This window comes from Dendrobates tinctorius, unplaced genomic scaffold (assembly GCF_039654945.1).
Source record: "Dendrobates tinctorius isolate UK_male_01 unplaced genomic scaffold, ASM3965494v1 ptg000296l, whole genome shotgun sequence".
Lineage (NCBI taxonomy): Eukaryota > Metazoa > Chordata > Amphibia > Anura > Dendrobatidae > Dendrobates > Dendrobates tinctorius.
Genome location: NW_027361963.1, coordinates 5,696,657 through 5,722,994, shown reverse-complemented (window position 1 = coordinate 5,722,994; position 26,338 = coordinate 5,696,657). Strand labels below are relative to the sequence as shown.

Here is a 26,338-nt window from a genome sequence, read left to right as displayed (position 1 = left end):
CACCAAATTTGTCATGCAATTTCTGCTGAACGTGGAAACATGGATTTTTGTGAGTACTCACCGTAAAATCCTTTTCTCCGAGACGCTCATTGGGGGACACAGAGACTGTGGGTGTGTGCTTCTGCCGTCTGGAGGCTGACACTAAGTTTACAAAAAAAAGAGTTAGCTCCTCCTCCGCCGCATACACCCTCGCCCCCAGACCGGGCGTAACTCAGTTTAGTGCATAAGCAGTAGGAGAACGCGCCTTAAACTCAGGCAAGAAATTATACGTCTGGAAAAGGGACCACCCTGATCCTTACATAAGGATTTGTATAACTCAAAAAAAAGCAAAAGCCAACTGGCTAGTAGGGTGGGTGCTGTGTCCCCCAATGAGCGTCTCGGAGAAAAGGATTTTACGGTGAGTACTCACAAAAATCCATGTTTCTCCTTCGTCTCATTGGGGGACACAGAGACTGTGGGACGTTCTAAAGCAGTCCCTGGGCGGGATCTTAGCTCACCCAATCCATGCTATTTTGCGCCCCTGATTAGAGGTGCGCAACTGCTGCCTGGAGAATCTTTCTTCCCAGGCTTGCATCCGCGGATGCATGGGTATGTACGTTATAATGTTTGACAAACGTATGCAAACTGGACCAGGTAGCTGCTTTGCACACCTGCTCCGCTGAAGCCTGGTGTCGCAGTGCCCATGAGGCACCCACTGCTCGAGCCGAGTGTGCCTTGATCCCTGCCGGAACCGGCGTGCCACTGATTTGATAAGATTCTTGGACCGTCAGGCGAACCCATCTGGCCAAAGTCGCTCTGGAGGCAGCGAGCCCCTTCCGCCGCCCTTCTGGAATCACGAATAGAGAGTCTGTCTGGCGGAAAGGCGCTGTCCTTGTCACATACCACCTAGGGGCTCTTACCAGATCCAGGGTGTGCAATGCCTTTTCTACCCTGTGCACCGGTGCCGGGCAAAACGAGGGTAAGACAATGTCTTCGTTGATATGGAATGCCGAGACAACCTTCGGCAAGAAGGGAGGAGCTGGCCTTAAAACTACCTTATCCTTATAAAAAGTCAGGAACGGCGGTTTACAAGATAGAGCCGCCAATTCCGAAACCCGCCTAATAGACGTTATAGCAACCAGAAAAACGACCTTTCTGGACAAGTAAGGTAAGGAGACTTCTTGCAATGGTTCGAAAGGAGCCTCCTGAAGGGCCCTGAGCACCAAGTTCAGGTCCCATGATTCCGTCGGCGCCTTATAGGGGGGTACTAAATGTGCGACCCCCTGCATAAACGTCCTAACCTGCCAGACCGAAGCGACCTTTCGTTGGAACAGCACCGACAGGGCCGAGATTTGCGTTCTGAGCGAACTCGGAGCCAATCCTGCGTCCAGCCCTGCCTGCAGAAAAGCCAGTACGTTGGGGATCGAAAAAACCAGAGGAGCCACTCCGCGATCCCTACACCAACGGAAAAAAACTTCCCAAGTCCGATGATATACTCTCGCCGAGGAAGGCTTTCGGGCACTCACCATCGTGGCCACGACATCGCGCCTGAATCCTGCCTGTGTTAACAGCCAAGATTCAATGGCCACGCCGTCAAACACAGGGCCCCTAAATTCGGATGGTAGATCGGCCCCTGGGACAGCAAGTCCGGCCGATCTGGGAGACGCCAGGGTACGTCCACCACTAGTTGAACCAGATCTGCATACCAGGCCCGCCGAGGCCAGTCTGGGGCCAGCAGAATTGCTGGAACCTTCTCTCTCCTTATCTTTCTGATGACTCTTGGAAGCAGAGGTAGCGGGGGGAACAAGTACGGGAGACGAAACTGGCTCCACGGGAGCACCAGAGCGTCTGCTGCGATTGCCTGCGGGTCGAGGGATCGAGCGACGAACCTTTGTACTTTGGCGTTCTCTCTGGATGCCATAAGGTCCACGTCTGGTGTCCCCCACCGTTGGCAGATCTGTTGAAAAACCTCGGGGTGCAGGGACCATTCTCCTGCCGCGACCCCCTGTCGGCTGAGAAAATCTGCCGCCCAGTTTTCGACTCCCGGAATGTGCACCGCTGAAATTACCACGTGGTTTTTCTCGGCCCAACGCAGTACCAGCCCAACTTCGCGCATGGCTGCTTGGCTGCGCGTGCCCCCTTGATGGTTCACATACGCTACTGCTGTAGCATTGTCCGACTGAATGCGCACCGGCCGGTGTCTCAGCAAACGCTGAAAATGTTGCAGGACCAATCCTATCGCTCGTATCTCCAGAATATTGATCGGGAGAATTACCTCCCGAATGGACCACCGCCCCTGGGCTGTGTGACTCTGGAAAACTGCTCCCCAGCCCTGCAGGCTTGCATCGGTCGTCACCACTAACCACTGTTCCGGGGGAAAGGGTTTCCCCTGGACCAGAGACGAGTCGCGAGTCCACCATCGGAGTGATCGTCGGACCGGCGGAGACAAATTGCACCGATGACTGAGAGATAGCAGCCTTCGGTCCCATGCTGACAAGAGCGCATGCTGAAGCGGACGGAGATGGAACTGGGCAAACGGGATTGCCTCCATCGCCGCCACCATTCTGCCCAACACACTCATGCCGTACCGGATGGATCTGGAGCCCGGCTGTAGAAGGTTCCGTACCTCCTGTTTGATCCTTCGCGCCTTGTCCTGAGGGAGGATCACCAGCCCCTGGGAGGTGTTGAAAACCATGCCTAGGAATACGATTCTCTGGGCTGGAACCAAGGACGACTTGTTCCGATTGATCAACCAGCCTAGACGGGCCAGGGTATCCAGCGTGATACTGACATTCTCTTGGCACGCCTGAAACGACGGCCCCTTTACCAAAAGGTCGTCCAGGTAAGGTAGTACCGTTATGCCCCGAGCATGCAGGATGGCCATAACCACCGCCAATATCTTTGTAAAGACTCTGGGGGCAGTGGCCAGACCGAAGGGCAGAGCAACAAATTGGAAATGTCGCCCTCCGATCGCAAAACGCAGGAACCTCTGGTGTGGAGGAAAAATCGGAATGTGTAGATATGCATCCTGCACATCGATCGAGGCTAGGAACTCCCCTGGATCCATGGCTGCAATGACCGAGCGGAGGGATTCCATCCAGAACCGTCTGACCCTGATGAATTTGTTCAGGATCTTTAGATCCAGAACTGGCCTTACTGTCCCGTCCTTTTTGGGGACCGAAAACAGGTTGGAGTAAAAACCCTGCGTCTCTTCGCTTTCCGGCACTGGGACAATGACCCCGTTGCGCTGTAGCGTCATTATGGCCTGTAACAAACCTTCCGCCTGCGATTCTGTTCCGGAAAGCCGGGAACGGAAGAATCGTCGTGGCGGGAGTCCGACAAACTATCTTGTACCCGGACGATATCAATTCTGCCACCCAAGCGTCGCGTGCCACTGCGACCCAAACGTGGCTGAACCTTAGTAGGCGTCCGCCCACTCTGTCGTCCGTAGGTACGAAGCGCCTCGAGTCATTTTGCTGGAGGCTTTTGGGATCTGGTCCCCCTCGTTCTGGGCAAACGGCCTCGGCCTCTACCCAGCGGATTGGCCCTGTAAGAAGATTGCCTTTCCTTAATCTGACCATCGTTCGCGGAGGTGGATGCCCTGGCCGAAGTCCCCCTCCAGGGGCTACGAAAGGGCCGAAAACGCCTCTGCGTCTGCCTGAATGCTGGCCAAGTCCTCTGCTGCGGGAGGAAACTACTCCTCCCCCCTGTGGCTTCTGAGATAAGCTTATCAAGCTTCTCACCGAACAACCGATTGCCTTGAAAAGGCAATGAGGTCAAGGATTTTTTAGAGATAGAATCCGCTTTCCACAATCTCAGCCATAATGCTCGCCTAACGGCGATCGCATTTGCTGCTGCCACAGCAGAACACTCGGCCACGTCCAGAGAGGCGCTGATGAGATAATCACTTGCCCCTGATATCTGATTTGTCACCTCCAAGACCTCCGCGGGCAGATCCCTGTCTTGGAGGGCCTTATGCAGAGCGTCTGCCCATGAAACCATGGCCTTAGCCACCCAAGTAGCCGCAAAGGAGGGGGCCAGAGCCGACCCTGCTGCCTCATACACCGAGCGGGCAAGCCCCTCTATGAGGCGATCAGTTGGGTCCTTGATAGAAGAACCGCTGGGTATCGACAATAGCGATCTTGATGCTAAACGTGATACCGGTGGGTCCACTACTTGCGACTCCACCCATCCTTTATGGAGTTCAGGAGGAAACGGATACTTTGCTTGCAGCGCTTTTTGCATTGCAAAACGCTTATCCGGGTGTTCCCTATGTTTCTGGACTAGATCCTCCAACTCCGGATGCGTGGCAAACTTTCTATGCGGTCGCCTGGTCTTCTTGAAGGAGACCTTGTGACCTGAGGCCGTGGACACATCGTCCTCGATCTCTAATGTATGGTTGACTGCCTCAATGAGGCTGTCCACCGAGTCTTGATATCCCAGGCTTTCTGGATTCCAGGCCTCCTCCTCCTCCTCGCCCTCATCCTGCTCACTTCCTGAGCTCGGCGACGGGGAACGAGATACCCTAATACCCGCCGCCGAAGCCCCAGAGGGCCCGGCCGACGGGGAACGAGCTCTCTTGCCATGAGCTTGTCTGGTGCTGGAGCGGCCCCTAACGGACGGAGGGTCCTGAGACGTGGACAAGCTGTCTTCCGCTGGCAGACCACCATCCTTGTCCCTGCCCGGGCCTCGAAGAGACTCAATTGCCCTTGTAAGGGACATCATAGAGTGTGATAAAGACACCGCCCATTCTGGGGGGTCCTGACCCCTGGGCTCTGCAACAATGGGGGGCTCCTGGGCTCGCTCCGACTCGCAGGCTTCACAAAATTTACCCGGCTGCGCCTTAGGCAGCCTGACCCCACAGGAAACGCAAACAGCGTATAGGAAAGAGTGAGCTTTCCCTTTGCCAGACATATTGCAAGGTAGGGTAGGAGGAGGAGGGTAACCCCTTCCTTGACTACCAGTGCGGCACTCGAAACGGGGTTGCACTCACCCACCGGTAACGTCCCACCTTGCGTCTCTTCCACGGGGCGTGCGGCGTTACTCGCCGGGGACACTTGCGGTGCACTCTGGGAGAGAGGCGGCGGGGCTTCCGGCCGCACTCCGGCGAGGACATGCAAGGAGGGGGAGGGGGGCGGGAGCTCTCCGGTAACTGTGCGCGCCCGCCGTTCTCCGCCCCCCGAACCGTAAGTTAGTGGGCGGGGCTTCCGGCTACCCCCGGAAGTCGGCGGGCGGGGCCTCGCGCGGAACTCACGGACCTCCCCATACAGCGGGGGCCGCGGCCGCCCACGGGGCTTCTGGCCGCACTCCGCGTGCGGCGTTACCCGCCGGGGGCAGCGCCGGGTGAGAGGGGGACTACCTGGTCCCGGTCTTCCTATTTAACAAAAGGTGAGCCGGGCCGCCGTGGGGGCTCTCTTGAGGTGCTCTCAACCCCATCCCTGACAGGGAGGGGGAGGCTACTGGTACCGGGACGCTTCGATCCCTTGGCTCACCTGCGCCTCCAACTCCACCCCTGGTCTCCCTACCTAGGGGTGGTAGGGGCATTAATGAATTCCCACGCTGCAGGAGAGGAACAACGTGGAGGATAGCTCACACGTGCTCGCCCGTTGGGGTTTATGGGGAAACCGAATCCTCTTATCAGGATGCGTTGCCGCCTCTTTAAAAAATAACAAAGAAAAATGGTTGTCTGGGGAAAAGTCCCAGATGTGTCCCTCGGTGCGGGAGAGGAAACACGTGGAGGGCTACTCACACGTGGTCGCCCGTTGATGATTTGGGGAGATCGGACCCTCTCTATAGGATCCGTCGCCCCTATCTTATCTTCATAGAAAGAGAAAAAAAAAAAAAAAAAATCTAGTCTGGAGCTCCAGACTGCGTGTGCCTCCATCAGACACTAAGCAAAAAACTGAGTTACGCCCGGTCTGGGGGCGAGGGTGTATGCGGCGGAGGAGGAGCTAACTCTTTTTTTTGTATACTTAGTGTCAGCCTCCAGACGGCAGAAGCACACACCCACAGTCTCTGTGTCCCCCAATGAGACGAAGGAGAAATAACCTATATGTGGCTTTACATTACTGTTTAGCCATACAGCGAGACTCGGGAGGGACATTGCGCTCTTTGCCTTGTGGGAGCCCAGAATTTCCTAGAATAGCTTGCGAACTCCATATACAGAGTCCCTTAGGCAGTGGTGGTGAACCTATGGCACGCGTGACAGAGGGAGCACGCAGAGCCCTCCCGATGTGCACGAACGCCGTCTCCTCAAAACTAGCGCCATCACCACTATCCTGAGCCTGCTCGTCATCTCACTCATCACTAGCGCCACGGCCACATGCTGAGGACAGGGATGGCGCAAGGCTGAGGAGCGTGGCGGCAAGTTTACTGAGATGGCGCACGTGCCTACAGGTAGGACTAGTATATGAAGAGACAAGATCAGCAATGGAACGGACAGAGGTGAATTGTTTTTTAATGTGAGACCATTATACAGTATGGAGCATCATGTGGAGCCATTATACAGTATGGAGCATCATGTGGGGCCATTATACGATATGGCGCACAATGTGGGGCCATTATACAGTATTGAGCACCATGTGGGGCCATTATACAGTATTGAGCACTCTGTGGGGCCATCACGCAGTATGGAGCACTATGTGGGGCCATTATACAGTATGGAGTATCATGTGGGGCCGTTATACCGTATCGAGCATCATGTGGGCCCATTATACAGTATGGCGCACCATGTGGGGCCATTATAGAGTATGGCGCACCATGTGGGGCCATTATACAGTATGGAGCATCATGTGGGGCCATTATACAGTATGGAGCACCATGTGGGGCATTATACAGTATGGAGCACCATGTGGGGCCATTATACAGTATGGCGCACCATGTGGGGCCATTATACAGTATGGAGCACTATGTGGGGCCATTATACAGTATGGAGCACCATGTGGGGCCATTATACAGTATGGAACATCATGTGGGGCCATTATACAGAATGGAGCATCATTTGGGGCCATTATACAGTATGGCGTATCATGTGGGGCCATTATACAGTATGGAGTATCATGTGGGGCGATTATACAGTATGGCGCACCATGTGGGGCCATTATACAGTATGGCGCACCATGTGGGGCCATTATACAGTATGGCGCACCATGTGGGGCCATTTTACAGTATGGCGCACCATGTGGGGCCATTATACAGTATCGAGCACTCTATGGGGCCATTATACAGTATCGAGCACTCTGTGGGGCCATTACGCAGTATGGAGCACTATGTGGGGCCATTAGACAGTATGGCGCACCATGTGGGGCCATTATACAGTATAAAACATCATGTGGGGCCATTATATAGCATGAAGCATCATGTGGGGCCATTATACAGTATCGTGCACTATGTGGGGCCATTATACAGTATGGAGCATCATGTGGACCCATTATACAGTATGGAGTAGTATGTGGGGCCATTATACAGTATGGGGCATCATGTGGGCCCATTATACAGTATGGAGCATCATGTGGGCCCATTATACAGTATGGAGTAGTATGTGGGCCCATTATACAGTATGGAGCATGTGGGGCCATTGTACAGTATGGAGACCATCTGGGGCCATTATACAGTATGGAGCAGTATGTGTGCCTGCTTATACTTTACTTTAGATATGTCTACTTTGTCACTGTAGAGGATCTATGATAACTATAACTACGAAAAACTGTTTTAACTAAATCCAAATGCCGGTTTACCTTTTTTTTTGGCATGCGAGGTTCAGCTGTGTACGATTATGTACAGGTTGTTCTAATTGTCATTTTGATGACTGATTTTATAGTGATAGCATTGTGCTTAACTTATCATTAAGAGTTCACACCATTTAATAAGGATTTGTATAGAAAAAGTCATTATAAATGGATAATTGGTTAAATGTAGCACTTTAATACATTTATTCGTACTGGACACTTTTACGGTTTATGACTGCCTAATATTCACACTGCTGACACATAGCGTATTTATATATATATATATATATATATATATATATATATATATATGGCTAAGTCGCCTTAAGTCCAGGTGGGAGACCCCAGAGAAAGTGGTGGAGAATGAAAGGGCTAAAATCCTGTGGGACTTCAAGATCCACACGGATAAGCAGGTGTTGGCTAACCAACCAGACATTGTGATAGTAGACAAGGATCAGAAGACAGCAATGATGATAGATGTGGCAGTGCCAAGTGACAGCAACATCAGGGAGAAGGAATATGACAAGCTAGAGAAATACAGAAATAGACTCCTAAGATGGGAAAATGGCTACAACAGATCCCAGGAGCAACGTCTGAACTCTCTGTAAAGAAAAGCGCAATGCTGGGAACAAGTAAGATCCTGCACAGAGCCCTCAAACTCCCAGGCCTCTGGTAGAGGACCCGAGAATGAGAAAGGACAACAAAGACCACCCCCATTATTCCTGTATACTATTCCAGCTACTTGGTTGTGGCGTTCAGTATATGCTGTTCTTGCATTTTGCATCCTGCCATTATGTGTTGGATGGTTTCTGAGGTTTCTTTGCATAGTCTGCACCTTGGGTCTTGTCTTGTGTGGTATGTTCCTGCTTATACGAATCTAGTGCTTAGTGCTTGCTCTTGTGACGCTATGATTAGCGCCTCTGTGCAGTCTCAGAGTCCAGCTTTCTCCAGCCATTGGTAGGATTTCTCCATGTCAGCCACATCCATTATCTGTCGATGGTACATCCTATGCAGCGGCTTGTCTTGCCATGGCACTTCATGTTCCTGTTCTTCCTTCCAGATTTGTTGCTGCCTTAGGCTTTCTCTCAGCGTCTCATATTTTGGTACCATTCATCTGATGTATTCCTGGATACTCCTTGTTTCATCCATGATGGTGGCTTGGATGCTTATCATGCCTCGACCACCCTCCTTTCTGTTGGTATACAATCTTTGGGTGGTAGACTTAGAGTGGAGACCTCCATGCATTGTGAGGAGCTCTTGTGTCTTCACATCTGCAGCTTCCATCTCTTCTTTTGGCCAGCACACTATGCCAGCAGGGCATCTGATAAATGGTGAGGCATATGTATTGATGGCGCAGATTTTATTCTTCCCATTGAGTTGGCTCTTCTGGACCTGTCTTACCCTTTGATGGTATTTGGATGTTGCTGCTTTCCTTGCCTCCTCATCATGGTTACCGTATCCCTGTGGGATGCCGAGGTACTTGCAGCATGTCTGTACATCTGCTATGTGCCCTGCTGGTAATTCCACTCCATCGGTCTTGACTACCTTGCCTCTCTTTATTACCACCGGCCACACTCCTCCAGTCTGAAGGACATCCCGATGTCTTCACTGTAGATCCTTGTCAGGGGGATCAGTGAATTGATGTCTCATTCGGTTTTCGCATACAGCTTGATGTCATCCAAGTAGAGGAGGTGGCTGATGGTGCTTCCACTCTTGAACTTGTATCCATAGCCAGACTCTGTAATTATCTGACTGAGGGGGTTCAAACCTATGCAGAACAGCAATAGGGACAGTGCATCACCTTGGTATATGCCACATTTGAAGGTCACTTGTGCCAGTTGTCTTGAGTTCACTTCCAATGTTGTTCTCCATTGCCCCATTGAGTTTCTGAGGAAGGTTCTTAATTTCCTGTTGACATTATAGAGAGCCAAACATTCACAGATCCATGTGTGTGGCATTGAGTCATAGGCTTCCCTGTAGTCAATCCAGGCTGTGCTGAGATTGGTCTGTCTGGATCTTGAGTCTTGAGCGAATGCTCTATCTACTAGGAGCTGGTGCTTAGAGTCTCTGGTGTCGGTCCCGATGCCTTTCTGAGCTGGATTCATTATTATTATTTATTTATATAGCGCCATTAATTCCATGGTGCTGTACTTGAGAAGGGGGTTATATATAAAGTTATAAATATCGTTAACAGTAAACAAGTTTCCACAACAAATTTACAATGACAGACTGGTACAGGGGGGAGGGGATCCTGTCCTTGCGGACTTACATTCTACTGGATAGCGGGGAAAAGACAGAAGGACGGGGGTGCAGCAGCTCTAGGGGTGATGAGGCGGCAGCATGGTTATTGCAGTCTGTAAGCTTTCCTGAAAAGATGGGTTTTCAGGTTCCGTTTGAAGGATCCGAGGGTGGTGGATAATCGGACGTGTTGAGGCATGGCATTCCAGAGGATAGGGGATATTCGGGAGAAATCTTGGGAGGCGGTTGTGTGAGGAATGAATAAGTGTGGAGAAGAGTAGGAGGTCTTGGGAGGATCGAAGAGTACGTGAGGGAAGATATTGGGAGATTAGTTCAGAGATATAGGGAGGGGAAAGGTTGTGGATGGCTTTGCAGGTCAGTGTTAGTAATTTGAACTGGATTCGATGGGGAATTGGGAGCCAATGGAGGGATTTGCAGAGGGGAGAAAGGTGGATTAGTCGGGCAGCAGAATTGAGGACAGACTGGAGTGGTGCAAGAGAGTTAGCAGGGAGGCCAAAGAGGAGAGTGTTGCAGTAGTCAAGGCGGGAGATGATGAGGGCACGTACCAGAGTTTTAGTAGATTGAGGACTGAGGAAGGGACGGATTCTGGAAATATTTTTGAGTTGGAGGCGACAGGAGGTGGCAAGGGATTGGACATGCGGTTTGAAGGACAGGGCATAGTCGAGAGTTACTCCAAGGCAGCGGATTTCAGGTGCGGGAGAGAGCATGAGGCCATTTACCATAATAGATAGATCGGTTAGGGAAGATACGTGAGATGGAGAAAAGATAATGAGTTCAGTTTTGTCTACGTTGAGTTTTAGGAAGCGAGAGGTGAAAAAGGAGGATATGGCTGATACACTCCGGGATTCTGGACAGAAGAGAGGTGACATCTGGGCCAGAGAGGTAGATCTGAGTGTCATCTGCATACAGGTGGTACTGGAAGCCACGGGACTTTGAGTTGTCCTAGGCCAAGAGTATAGATGGAAAAAAGTAGGGGCCCCAGGACAGAGCCTTGGGGGACTTCAACAGAGAGGGGGCGGGATGAGGAGGTGGTGTGGGAGTGGGAAACGCTGAATGTGCGGTCAGAAAGGTATGAGGAAATCCAGGACAGGGCAAGGTCTTTGATGCCAAGGGAAGAAAGAATCTGTAGCAGTAGGCAGTGGTCAACTGTGTCAAAGGCAGAGGACAGGTCAAGAAGGAGGAGGATGGAGAACTGTCTGTTAGCTTTGGCTGTAAGTCATTAGTAATTTTGGTCAGGGCAGTTTCAGTGGAGTGGTGGGGGCGGAAGCCAGATTGTAGGATGTCAAGGAGGGAGTTAGATGAGAGGTGGGAGGAAAGTTGAGCATGGACATGCTGTTCAAGGAGTTTGGAAGCAAACGGGAGCAGTGATATGGGGCGATAGCTGGGCAGAGCAGTTGGGTCAAGGTTTGATTTTTTGAGGATGGGTGTTATGGTGGCATGTTTGAAGGCAGAGGGGAAGGTACCAGAAGTTAGGGATAGGTTGAAGAGATGGGTTAGGGCTGGAATGATCATGTTAGTGAGGTTGGGAAGCAGGTGGGACGGGATGGGGTCAAGTGCACAGGTGGTGAGGTGTGATTTGGAAATTAGATGAGTAAGCTTTCCTTCAGTGATTCATGTACTGGTTCATATGCTTCTGTAGCTTGGTGGCTATTATGCCTGTCAGGAGTTTCCAAGTTGTTGTAAGGAAGGTTATTGGGTGGTAGTGGGATGGAACTGTTCCTTTGTGAGGATCCTTCATGATCAGCACTGTTCTTCCTTGTGTTAGATAAGCTGGGTTGTGGCCTGCTTTTAAGCAGTTTGTTCATCTGCTTTGCCATGCGTTCATGTACCGCTGTTAATTTCTTTAGCTAGTAGGTGTAGATCATGTCTGGGCCAGGTGCTGCCCAGCTCTTCATGTTCTTGACCCGCTGATAGATGTCTGCTTCTGCAATGGTGACTGGTTCTTGATCTAGGTGGTTGCTCTGTGTTTCATTCTCAGATCTTGCAGCCACATTGCACTGGTGTTGTGTGTTTTTTACTTCTCCCATATGTTCCTCCAGTATTGTTCAGTCTCTGCTATTGGTGGAGTTGCTGCCTTTGTGCTGTTACTCTGTAGTTGGGAGTACACCTTGGATGGTTCTTTGGAGAACAGGGCATTTATCCTCTTGGCATCGACTTCTCTAGTGTATCTCCCTAGTCTTGCAGCGAGTGCTGTCAGCCTTTGTTTAGCAGTCTCTAGGGCTTCCGCTGGAGTCAGGTCTTTGTACTTGTCCAGCTTGGTCATATTCTTGATCTTTACACCTTTCTGTATTTCTGTTAGTTGGCTGACTTCCCTTCATGTCACCTTAGGTGATATTATATATATATATATTATACATACATACACACACACACACACACATACATATACACATACACTGCTATTGAAGATAAATTACCCTGGCTTGCAAGTCCTTTTTGTGAGTCTCGGTCCTTCATTTTATCCTGCATCTTTTTTTATTGTAATTACTTTTACTGTGACATCAATAAAAATTAAGTTTTTTAACCTTAACATTGTAGCGCTTCCTTCTACCTAGGGGTAAACAGGCATCCTGGTTGATATGTTGTATTGTTCAGTCTCCAGGAAGTGTCACCTATTGATATAGGGCTGTTTCACCATGAGGACATTGAGTTATATAAATACCTATGTGCATTTAGCTTCACAGCCCTGGCTTAAAGGGTTATTCCCATCATGATAAAGGGTTACATTTGCAAAGAGGTTGTAAAAACAAACTTTGCAATTTTACTTTTGATTAAAAATCCTCTCTATTCTCAAGAACACACCTCCACTATAATTGGTAGCTAGTATCTTAGGCTTGGAGTGCAGCGCTTACAAGCTCTTTGCTATAGACTCTATAGCACACTAATGTACGAGTTGTTTTTCTCATCTAAAACCTCGGTATTCAGCTTAAAATTGCCATGTTGGCACTTTGCGATAAATAAGTGGATTTTGGATTGCAGTTTGGGCACTCGGTCGCTAATCACCATCATAGCCCTAAGGGCTAGAAGAGCAGAATCCCCCCTCAAGTGACCCAGTTTTGGCGTAGTGATAATTTTGACTCCATAGGTGCTTTCCAGAAACAAGCAGCAGTGAATGTTGCCTAGTGAAAATTGCAAACTGCAGTTGTAATGACCAGTAGGTTGTAGTAGTGACCAATATGTTGTAGTACGCAATACATAGGTGTAAGCGCTCAGCATAGAGCGCAGGATAAATGTGGGTCGAGCCTTATTGCGATCTTTGTGAGGCAGAATGAGCAAATCAACAGTAGGTTAAGAATTTGTTTTATTTATTTTTTATGCCTTTCCTCGTGCGGTATAAGTGATTAAACTACTTTTTTCTTCAGGTCGGTGTGATTACAGCGATACCAGATTTATATCGATTCTAATGTTTGGCTGCTGTCACACACTAAAAGACTTTTTTGTTTGCATCACCATATTTTGAAAGCTATAATTTTTTCCATATTTTGGCCCACAGAGTCATGTGATGGATTGCTTTTTGTGGGACGCACTGACGTTTTTATTGGTACCATTTTCAGACACAACATTTTTTGATCACTTTCTATTGCGACTTTTGGGAGTCAGAATGAACAAACACCAGCAATTCAGGAATTGTTTTTTTTTTATACCGTTCCGCCTGTGGTAAAATTGATAAGGCAGTTCTATTCTTCGGGTCAGTATGATTACAGCGATACCATATTTTTATCATTTTTGTTTGTGTTTTGGGTCTTTTAACCCCTTCCTGACATCCGACGTACTATCCCGTCCACGGTACCCGGGCCCGTATGACCGTGGACGGGATAGTACGTCTACCGCGATCAGCGGCGCCCACGTGGTGAGCGCCGCTGATCGTGGCCGGGTGTCAGCTGATTATCACAGCTGACACCCGGCACTATGTGTCAGGGGCGGTCACGGACCGCCCCCGACACCTTAACCCCTTGCACACCGCGATCAAACATGATCGCGGTGTACCGGGAGTTAAAGGGAAGCATCGGGAGGGAGGGGGCTCCCTCCGTGCTTCCCTGAGCCCCCCACGGCAGCGCAATGTGCAGCGCTGCTGCGGGGGGCTCCTATCCTCCAGGCCCCCGAATCCAAGATGGCGACGGGGGCCTTCGGGGACCTGAGGAAGCTGGCTTCCTCAGTGCCTGCAAAGCGCAGGCAAGAGGAAGTCTTCTTCAATGCCTGTGACAGATTGCTGATCTGTCACAGTGATCTGTCATGTGACAGATCAGCGATCTGTCACAGGACAGTGATGTCCCACCTGGGACTATGTAATAAAGTAAAAAAAAAATTAAAAAAAAATGTAAAAATAAATTAAAAAAAAAAAATCGCCAAATAAATTAGAAAAAAAAAAAAAATATTCCCTCAATAAATCCATTTTTTGGAAATAATAAAAAAAAAAAAACAATAAAAGTACACATATTAGGTATCGCCGCGTCCGTAATGACCCGCCCTATAAAACTGTCCCATTAGTTAACCCTTTTAGCGAACCCCTTAAAAAATAAAAATAAAAAACGAAGCAAAAAATAATGATTTATTATCATACCGCCAAACAAAAAGTGTAATAACGCGCGATCAAAAAGACGCATATAAATATCCATGGTACCGCTGAAAACGTCATCTTGTCCCGCAAAAAAACGAGCCGCCACACAGCATCATCAGCGAAAAAATAAAAAAGTTATAGCTCACAGAATAAAGCGATGCAAAAATAATTAATTTTTTATATAAAATAGTTTTCATTGCATAAAACCGACAAAAACATAAAAAAAGACCTAAATGAGGTATCGCTGTAACCGTACTGACCCGAAGAATAAAACCGCTTTATCAATTTTACCGCATGCAGAACGGTGTAAACGCACCCCCCCAAAAGAAATACATGAAACGCTGGTTTTTGTTCATTCTGCGTCCCAAAAATAGGAATAAAAAGCGATCAAAAAATGTCACGTGCCCGAAAATGGTACCAGTAAAAACGTCAACTCGTCCCGCAAAAAATAAGACCTTACATGACTCAGTGGGTCAAAATACGGAAAAATTATAGCTCTCAATATGTGGTGATGCAAAAACTATTTTACAATAAAAAGCGTCTTTTAGCGTGTGACAGCCGCCAAACATAAAAACCGCCATAAATAGTAAGTCAAACCCCCCGTTATCACCCCCTTAGTTAGGGAAAAATAATAAAACTAAAAAAAAAGTATTTATCTCCATTTTCCCGTTAGGGTAAGGCTGTGCGAACACGCTGCGGATTAGGTGCGGATTCATCCGCGCGGATTTTGTAAAATCCACAGGTGAAACCGCAGGTCAAAAGACCTGCGGTTTTACCTGCGGATTGCTCTGCGGTTTTGTCCTGCGGTTTTTCATCTCCTCAATAGAGGAGATGGCAAACCGCAGGAGAATCCGCAGAAAGAATTGACATGTCAATTCTTTCTGCGGAGAGAAAACCGCAGATAATCCGCGCGGAAAATTCCGCACCGTCTGCACTGCGGTTTTTGATTCCCATAGGGAATCATGGTACTGTACACCGCAGCAAAAACTGCTGCTGGTCCGCAGCGGCCAAAACCGCTGCGGAACCGCAGCAAAATCCGCAGCGTGTGCACACAGCCTTAGGGTTAGGGCTAGGGTTAGGGCTAGGGTTAGGGCTAGGGTTAGGGGTTATAATTGGGGGTTTCCACTGTTTGGGCACATCAGGGGCTCTCCAAATGCAACATGGCATCTGATCTCAATTCCAGCCAATTCTGAGTTGAAAAAGTCAAATGGTGCTCCTTCCCTTCCAAGCTCTGCCATGCGCCCAAACAGTGTTTTACCCCCACATGTAGGGTATCAGCCTACTCAGGACAAATTGCAAAACAATTTTTGGGGTCCAATTTCTCCTGTTACCCTTAGGAAAATAAAAAATTGGGGGCAAAAATATCATTTTTGTGGAAAAAAATGATTTTTTTATTTTCACGTCTGAGTGTTATAAACTTCTGTGAAACATTTGGGGGTTCAAAGTGCTCACCACACATCTAGATAAGTTCCGTGGGGGGTCTAGTGTCCAAAATGGGGTCAATTGTGGGGAGTTTCAATAGTTTAGGTACATCAGGGGCTCTCCAAACGCACATGACACCCGCAGACCATTCCATCAAAGTCTGCATTCCAAAACGTCACTACTTCCCTTCCGAGCCCCGACGTGTGTCCATATAGTAGTTTTCTCCCACATATGGGGTGTCAGCGTACTCAGGCCAAATTGGACAACAACTTTTGGGGGTCCAATTTCTCCTGTTACCCTTGGGAAAATGAAAAAATTGGGGACTAATTGATCATGTTTCTGGAAAAAATACGATTTTTTTATTTTCATGCCCTGGCATTATAAACTTCAGTGAAGCCCTTGGGGGTTCAAAGTGCTCACCTCACATCTAGAGAAGTTCCTTAGTGGGTCTAGTTTTCAAAATGGGGTCATTTGTGGGGGGTTTCCACTGTTTAGGTACATTAGGGGCTCTCCAAAGGCAACATGACACCCGCAGACCATTCCATCAAAGTCTGCATTCCAAAACGTCACTACTTCCCTTCCGAGCCCCGACGTGTGCCCATACAGTAGTTTTCTCCCACATATGGGGTATCAGCATACTCAGGACAAATTGGACAACAACTTTTAAGGTCCAATTTCTCCTGGTACCCTTGGGAAAATAAAAAAATGGTGACTAAAAGATCATGTTTGTGGAAAAAATACGAATTTTTTATTTTCACGCCCGGGCGTTATAAACTTCTGTGAAGCACTGGGGGGTTCAAAGTGCTCACCACACATCTAGATAAGTTCCTTGGGGGGTCTAGTTTCCAAAATGGTGTCATTTGTGGGGGGTTTCCACTGTTTTTGTACATCAGGGGTTTTCCAAACCCGACATGGTGTCCGATCTCAATTCCAGCCAAAAACGTCAAATGGCGCTGCTTCCCTTCCGAGCTCTGCCATGCGCCCAAATAGTGGTTTACCCCCACATGTGGGGTATCAGCGTACTCAGGACAAATTGCACAATAAGTTTTAGGGTCCTGTTACCCTTGGAAAAATAAGAATTGAGGGTGAAAAGATCATTTTTGTGGAAAAAATATGATTTTTTAATTGTATGGCTTTATGTTATAAACTTCTGTGAAGCCCATGGGGGTTCAAAGTTCTCACCACACATCTAGATAAGTTCCTTAGGGGGTCTAGTTTCCAAAATGGTGTCATTTGTGGGGGGTTTCCACTGTTTTGGTACATCAGGGGTTTTCCAAACGCGACATGGTGTCCGATCTCAATTCCAGCCAAAAACGTCAAATGGCGCTGCTTCCATTCCGAGCTCTGCCATGCGCCCAAATAGTGGTTTACCCCCACATGTGGGGTATCAGCGTACTCAGGACAAATTGCACAATAACTTTTAGGGTCCTGTTACCCTTGGGAAAATAAAAATTGGGGTGAAAAGATCATTTTTGTGGAAAAAATATGATTTTTTAATTGTACCGCTGTACGTTATAAACTTTTGTAAAGCCCTTGTGGGTTCAAAGTTCTCACCACATATCTAGATAAGTTCCTTGGGGGGTCTAGTTTCCAAAATGGGGTCACTTGTAGGGGGTTTCCACTGTTTAGGTACATCAGGGACTCTCCAAACGTGACATGGCGTCCAATCTGAATTCCAGCCAATTTTGCATTGAAAAAGTCAAACGGCGCTCCTTCCATTCTGAGCTCTGCCATGCGCCGAAACAGTCGTTCCCCCCCACATATCAGGTATCTGCGTACTCAGGACAAATTGCACAATAACTTTTGCAGTCCAATTTCTCCTGTTACCCTTGGTAAAATAAAAAAAATTGAACCTGAATTATTTTTTTTATGAAAAAAAGTTAGATGTTCATTTTTTTTTAAATATTCAAAAAAATTCCTGTGACGCACCTAAAGGGTTAATAAACTTCTTGAATGTGGTTTTGAGCACCTTAAGGGGTGCAGTTTTTAGAATGGTGTCACTTTTGGGTATTTTCTATCATATAGACCCCTCAAAGTGGCTTCAAATGTGATGTGGTCCTAAAAATAAAATGGTGTTGTAAAAATGAGAAATCGCTGGTCAACTTTTAACCCTTATAACTTCCTAACAAAAAAAATTTTTGGTTCCAAAATTGTGCTGATGTAAAGTAAACATGTGGGAAATGTTACTTATCAAGTTTTTTGTGTGCCGTATCTCTGTGATTTAAGGGCATAAAAATTCAAAGTTGGAAAATTGCAAAATTTTCAACATTTTTGCCAAATTTCCATTTTTTTCACAAATAAACGCAAGTTATTTGAATGAAATTTTACCACTAACATGAAGTACAATATGTCACGAGAAAACAATGTCAGAATCACCGGGATCCATGGAAGCGTTCCAGAGTTATGACCTCATAAAGGTACAGTGGTCAGAATTGTAAAAATTGGCCCGGACATGAACGTGCAAACCACCCTTGGGGGTGAAGGGGTTAAACAACAAAAGTTATTTTATAGAAAAAAATAAATTTTTGCATTGCTATATATTGAGCGCTATAACTTATTTTTCCGCTGATGGAGCTGTATGGCGGCTTGTTTTTTGCAGGACAAGATGACGCTTTCAGAGACACCTTTTTTATTTACATTTGCCTTTTTGTTCCGCGGTATGATGAAAAAGCATAGGTTTTTTTGCCTCTTTTTTATGTTCACTGAAGGGGGTTAACTAGTGTGACAGTTTTATAGGTCGGATCATTCCGGATGCGCTGATGTCAAATATTTGCGTTTTTTTTTGTTTTTTTTTAACATAAAAATACTTATTTATGGGTCCAATATTTATATAATTTATTATTTTGTGATTGTTTTGTTTTTAAATATTGTACAATATTTTTTTTTTTTTTACTTTCTTACATGGTCCTCTATGGGACTGTCACAGCTCTGTTCGCTGGTATAATTACAGCCTTTCTCCACCAAGTATACATTTTGTCACTAAATTATCTATAGCCCATTTGTATCTGTCAGTGCGGCACTGACACAAGCTCTTCAGATCCCGCTCTGCGCACGGTCTATGGGGCTTGCTGTAGTCTGGTTACCCGGATGTCGTCATGATGATTTCGGGTCACTATGGCAACAATCGGACCCCCACGATGAAATTACAGGGAGCTCTCTCCGTGCCTTCTAAATTCTGTGACTGATATCAACTGCCTGCGGGCACGGCTCCTGGCTCCTGCTTCCCAACCATTAAGTATATATACTGAAAATGTCGTGAAGGGGTTAAGGACATAAAAATTAAAAGTTTGAAAATTTGAGATAAAAAAAATTTATCAAAATTCTGATATTTTCACAAATAAACGCAAAAAAAAAAAAAATCAACAAAAATTTACCACTAACAAAGTACAATCTGTCATGAAAACAACCTCAGAATCAATGGGATCCAATGAAGATCCAGAGTTATCATCTCATAAAGTGACAGTGGTCAGAACTCTAAAATGTGGCCGGGTCATGAAGGTGAAAATCAGCTCGGTCACTGAGGGGTTAAGTCTGTTTTAGTAATAATGTTTTGGATAAAAAATAGCATGGAAGCCATCTCGCTGTCGGCAAGGTGTAGGACCATCCCGATCAGGGTCACCTCACCGACGGTGGGACGGCTGTTATGCTATTTTTGATCAAACACAAACTAAGAACCCTGTGTTACTTAAATGGACTTTTGCTTTTTACCTATTTAGCTGCAGCAGGGTTTATGTCTATTTTGCTTCTTCTAGGTTTTGTCCATTTACCCACCAGTTACCGTGTGAACCGTGTTATGTACCAGGGGTGGAGGCTACAGGGCCAGATGTTTCACACCTGTTTGTAGATACAAGATCGTAATCCCTTATGATAAAGCAATTCTCCACCCCGGCACAGAGGAGTGACGGAACACTTATCATGCACTGTCACCTACCTGGTGTCCTCCGCTGTCCTCCGACGGAGACTTGTGTTCTAGTCCTCTTACATCCAAGATGGCCTCCACCGTGGCAGAGGGACAACAGCCGTATGTCTGACCCTTCATAGCATGGCACTTACTGACTTACCACTGGGCTCTTCATTCCACCGGGCGGCCGGCCTGGATGTAGAGGGACCAGAACGCCGGCCTCAGTGTAGGGGGCAAACAGAGGGGACAGGTAGGACGACTCTACATGTGACGTGTTGTCACTCGTCAGCACCAGGCAGAGGCTGATACACCACCAGGATCCATAGGACGGGGAGATTCATAACCTGTAACACAAGCTCAGTCATTTATATGGCAGCACGGCACTTGTGGAAGAAAAATATGGACGGAAAGGATGGAAGTAATATTTACAAAGGTAAAAGAAAACTAAATCTGTGCTTCCTAAATCATTAAGAAGAGGTGTGAAGGCGGCCCTGTTATTCATAGGTGCACCGCCAGACTCTGTACAGGAGCAGCCGCGCCATCACCGGACGCTACTGCTGTGATGTGGACAGCGGATAAAGCTTCACTGCACCAGAGACCTCACACGATATCACACGCCCATCGTCATCCCATGCCCATCGTCGTCGTACGCCAGTCATTATCACATACCTGTATAAACATTTACCGGAATCTCCTCCTTCCCGTCACTCACACACGGCTGATCCCCTCTCGTCATCGCTTCTTCTTCTGTCTCGTCCTTCACTTTATTCTTAGTCGGATCTTCCTCCTGATATATCAGATGTAACAATCAGCACAATTCAAGAAACCACCAAAATCTGTGACACCTATGACCTCGCTCAGAAATGTCCCCCCATATACAGATCCGGTACAGGGCTCAGTGCCGTCTACCTGATGATCCTCTGGGATGTTGTGATTCTCCTCTGGACAGTCCTGGGTACACAGAGGACGGGGACATCTCTCTGGTGGATTTCTCTTCCTGGATCCATCTGTGGAAACACACAGTGACGGAATAGATTGTGTCATGTGATGATGAGATGATGGGAGTAGTAGTAGATGACCACAGAACAGACGTGACAGTCTCTCCTCCTCACCCTGCTGATCGGCCCATATTGCGATCGCCTCTTGTGCTCCGTGTATAACCTCAACCTTAATATCAATCAGATCTTCACCCTAAAAAGAAAAAAAATATAAGATGAGCTCAGGTCCCATCACTTCATGGTCAGATGTTGTGGGGGCTTCAGCTTTATCGACCTGATGATCCTCCGGGATGTTGTGATTCTCCTCTGGACAGTCCTGGGGACACAGAGGACAGGGACATCTCTCTGGTGGATTTCTCCTCCTGGATACATCTGTGGAGACACACAGACTGAATACATGACCTGCCGTGTATCTGTCTATATATGAGACACGTCTCTTAGATCCGGTAATTCTAGGTTTATGTATCAGGGACTAAATTACATTGTTGTGGTCCTCACCACCGGTACCAAGGTCCCAGCACATTGTGGCCCCAAGTATGAAGTGATAATCAGCGAGGCCAAAGCCTAATGCTCTCTGCTCTGCACTCGGAGGTTGAGGACCCTGAGGAGAGGGACAGAGAAGACCCTCGTCAGTCAGATGTAGGAGCCGTACTAAGAAACACAACTTCTCCAATTTTCCCTCCACCAGGGATGGAACCACAGAGGAGCTGGAGAAAGCTCCACATTTCTATCCAGCGGTTTCTTCTCTCCTAATTCACCGTTATGGAGATTAGGGGAAGGACGGTTACCATTTACCAGGGATTGTTATTTGAGAGCTCATGAGGTCACCATGAGGACACGGCCTCCCTCCTGGACAGGATCCTCTGGGATCACTAAGAGGAGAGAGTTACTGTGTTTTTATTATGTTTTAACCCCTTCACTACCTTTAATGTATAGGTACACCCTCGCAATCGTGACAGCACATGAGCTATACCCTCGCACTCTCTGCTGGGAGCTCGGTTTACGTGATGCCAGGAGCGGTGCCCATACGGCAACATTTAGGAGGCTGGGAGAGGGAGTTCCCTCTCTCGCTCTTCCGATCGGTGCCACCGCAACATCAATGTAAGAGCCTGATGGTCATCATGACAACCTCAGGGTCTGCCAGCGATGGTAGCCTTTTAGACCATGTCAGGAGCACAGGCCAAGAGGCTTCTGTCACTGCAGCACTGACAGGTATACAGCATTGTGGTGCATTATACCAGCGAACAAAGTAATAAAAGTTAAACTGCCATAGAGTGACAAAGTAAAAATTAAAAAAAGGTTTAAAAAATGTTGACAATTGTAAACAAAAACAAAAAAAAATCACAAAATAAATACAATTAAAAAAGGTATATTTATGTAAAAAGAAATAAAGTACACAAATTTGCTATTGCTGCACCCAGAATGTACTGACCTATCGGTCGCATCAGTGAACACCTTAGAAAAAAACAAAAATTGACAAAAAAAAACTATGATCTTTCATCATATCGCTTAACAAAACGCGGTATAAAGCGTGATAAAAAATGTAAAAAAAAATGGTACCGCTGAAAACGTCATCTTGTCCCGCAAAAAACGAGCCACCATACAGCTCCATCAGAGGAAAAATAAAAAAAAGTTAGAGCTCGCAGAATAAAGTGGTGCAAAAATAATTATTTCTATAAAATAGTTTTTATTGTGTAAAAAGCACCAAAACATAAAAAAAGATATAAATGAGGTATCGCTGTAATCGTACTGACCTGAAGAATAAAACTGCTTTATCAATTTTACCGCACGCGGAACGGTATAAAAAAAAAAAAAAATCCCTGAATTGCTATTTTTCGATCATTCTTCCTCCCAAAAGTCAGAATAGAATGCGATAGAAAAATGGCATGTGACCGAAAATGGAACCAATAAAAACGTCAGCTCGTCCTGCAAACAATAAGACCTCACATGACTCAGCAGAAATATGGAAAAATTATTGCACTCAAAATATATTGATGCAAAAACTCGTTTTTTGTTTGTTTTTTTTAACCAAAAAGACGTTCTTTTAGTGTGTGATAGCAGCCAAACATAAAAACCCGATATAACTCAGGTATCGCTGTAATCGCACCGACCCAAAGAATAAAGTCGTTTAATCACTTATAACACACGAGGAATGGCGTAAAAAATAAATAAAACCAATTCTTCACCTGCTGTTAATTTCTACATTCTGCCTTCCTAAAGATTGCAGTAAGGCTCGGCGCCCATTAATCCTGCGCTCTGCGTTGAGCGCTTACACTGGAGCTTCAGTGTAAACCTCTGAAATACAGGATTCAGACGGAACCACCGGTGGAAGATTCCCTTTAATGAGGCAGATGGAGGCACTGTGGGCGCCATAGGACCTCTGATCCGGTGGTGTCCCGTCTTTTCAGGATTGCAAAAAAATAAACCCGTCTGTCAGTTTTGTATACACCTGAAAAGAAGGACAGAGGCCAGAGGAAGTCCAGAGTAACTCTGCTGCCTTATTATAGTGAATGGATCCCTCGGGAGTTTCACCTGTCATGTCACTTGGAGATTTAGATGTAAACCTCAAAGTAAGTGCTCAGCGTAGAGCACCGGATAAATGAGATCACAAACGTTATGAAAAATGTTCCCAATCCAAAAAAAAAAAAGCAAGTCCCCACTGAGGTCTGTCAACTGTTAACGAAAATATAGGGGGCTTCCACGTTATTGGTAGTACAAAGGCTCTGGAAAAGCTAAATGGCTCCTCTCCCCCCCCCCCCCCCCCCAAAAAAAAAAAAAAAAATTAAAAATACATCCACTTCTGTGTCCCGAATCCTAATGCCCCCCTCTTCTCTTCTGAGCCCTAGCGTGCCTCAACCACATTTAGCTTCCACATGTTTGACATTTCTGTAGCGATGAGAGCCTGCGTAATTCACAGGGTCCATTTCTCCAAAAGAGGACGAACTGGGTGCAATGAACAGGCAGTACAACATACTGGGCACTACAAGGGCAGATTTGTAATATTTTCTCAGCAATATCCTTTGTTGCTTGTTTCTGGAAAACACTCATTGAGTCACAATCATCAGTACACCTGTAGATAAATTCCTAGAAGGGTGCAATTTCCAAAATGTGGTCACTTGAAGGAGGATTCTGCTCTTCACTGACACTTAAGGGCTCTGTATATGAAGTCAGCAAACAATTCTACGATAATTTGTTCTCCAAGTCAAACAGCACTCCGTCCCTCCCGAGTCTCTCCATATGGCTAAGCAGTACAGTATGGGGCATTTATACATTCACCAGAAATTGTGGCAAATTTTGGAGCCATTTTTACCCATTTTCCCTTGTAAAAATGTAAAATCTGGGGCTAATACAATTTTGTTTTTTGGTAAAAATGTAATTATTTTTTCTTCAATGGTATAAAGTTCTGTGACACACCCTTGGTGTCAATATGATCACTGCACCATTAGACTAGATGAATTTATTGAGAGGTGTAGTTTGTAAAATGGGGTCACTTATGGAAGGGGGGGTTGCTATTCTGGCACCTCAGAGGCTCGGCCAATGTGATATTGCACCCTCAAACCATTCCTGCAAAATCTGAGTTCCTATATAGTGCTTCTTCCTTTCTGAAGCTTTGCAATGAGCCTCAAAAGAAGTTATTGACCACATATCGGACATTGGCGTACTCAGGAGGAATTGTGTAAGAAATTGTACCATTAATTTTCTCCTAATTTTCCTTTTTAAAATTGAAAACTTGGGGCCAAAGCAACATTTTAGTGGGAAAAAAATGGTAATTTTCCATTGACTCAGCCTGTTATACAATTCTTTGAATATCCAGAGGGTTAAACTGCTGACTACATCCCAAGATGAATTCCTCAAGAGTTAATAGTTTCCAAAATTGGGAAGCTTGTGGGGGTTTCTGCTGTCTTGGCATGTCAGGGGCTCTTCAAATATGACATGGCATCTGCAATATATTCCAGACAAAATTGCACTCCACAATTCATTTGGTGTTCCTTCCCTAACAAGCCCTGCTGTGCAGTCAAACAGTAGTTTTCCCCCACATATTGGGTAACGGTATACTCAGGAGAAATTGCACAACAAATAATATGGTCCATTTTCTCCTTTTACCTTTTTGATAATACAAAATTCGAGCTAAAGTTATATTTTTGTGGTAAAAAGTCTTAGTTACTTACCTGTAATTGTATCTTTCGGAGCCCATGAAAACACCACGAGACAAGGGATCCGCCCTTCAAGGAAAGAAAACCTACAGACAAAAAAGGGCGGCACCTCTCTTCCACATCAGTTGGATTACAGAGCACGAGAGGACCGCCAAGGTTAGTTGCACCTTATACATTATTCCGAACACCAAATAATTTCTCACACGTGATTATGTACAAGTGAAAGAATTGCTCACCCACACGTGAAAGGAGGGAATATAAAGGTGCCGTCATGGGCTGCGAAAAATACTGTTACCGGTAAGTAACTAAGACTTGATAATTCTCTCGTGGTGCTGTCATGAGAGACCAAATAGAGAGGTAAGAAATTATGGAGGGACCACAACCTGAAGCACCCTTCTCCCAAACATGAGTTCGGAGGAGGCTCCCATATCAAGCCTATAAGGCTTATAAAACGTGGACGGAGAAGACCATATAGCCACCTTACATATCTGCTCGATCGAAACCTCTGATCTCTCTGCCCAGGAAGCTGCCACGGCTTGTGAGGAGTTAGCTTTAAGACCTTCAGGAACTGCCTTAAAACATGATATATAGGCTAATGAAATGGCTTCCCCGATCAATCTAGCTAAATTGCATTTTGAAACCTTAAGCCCCTTCCTAGCCCTCTGAAAGGACACAAAGAATTATCCCTTTTCCAAGGTGTGAAGGAAAGACCGGTTCCTCCCACGTCACCAATGTGACGTAACTACACAGGCACAGCTCTCCGGCGCCCCCTTTGTCTCAGGTCAGCAAGGGAACTGCACCTAGAGCAAATGGCCGCCGGGGAGGATGTCCTGTTACCCACTGGGTATTCTAAGATTCATAATCAGAGTAAAAGCATCAGCCCAAGATTAATTTTATGGTTTAATTGCCTTAAGGGCGCACTAGATAATTACAGAAATATACAGTAAGCTATACAATGGAATTAGAGGATTTGCAGTCAGAGTAAAATATAACAATAATGGTACAAGACTTAGAGATATAAAGCTGGAGGTCAATTTACCAGGTTGTATGTTGCATGCGGATGCCGGGAGCTCTGCAGTCAACAGGTATAAGAATCTTAGTTGCCAGACAGACCCCAAAGCACGGGCCGCTGCTCCCTTGGCAAATCTGTCCCCAGGTCCTTCTTAGATCATCATCTGGTTCTTCTGTGAGAGTGTGTCTCTCTGCCCTGTGCCCCCAGTTCTTAAGCATGCTGGGTTCCTCCCCCCTGTGTCAGAGGGTGGGCTAATAATCTCCACCCTTTAGCTCCCTGCAGAACTTATTCCCAATATCTAAGAAAGGGGGTAACTTCCTCCAGGATG

The 26,338-nt window shown here is 46.6% G+C and overlaps 1 protein-coding gene across 1 annotated transcript in view; it reads right to left on the bottom strand.

The window, feature by feature from the left end:
- The window catches only part of LOC141073059 (uncharacterized), a 123,467-nt gene that overhangs the window by 78,981 nt on the left and 18,148 nt on the right, over nt 1-26,338 (bottom strand). The window contains 4 exon segments of the mRNA XM_073560376.1: nt 20,516-20,633; nt 20,756-20,853; nt 20,959-21,037; nt 21,119-21,216. Of these exon segments, the coding sequence (XP_073416477.1) occupies nt 20,516-20,633; nt 20,756-20,853; nt 20,959-21,037; nt 21,119-21,216 (393 nt within the window).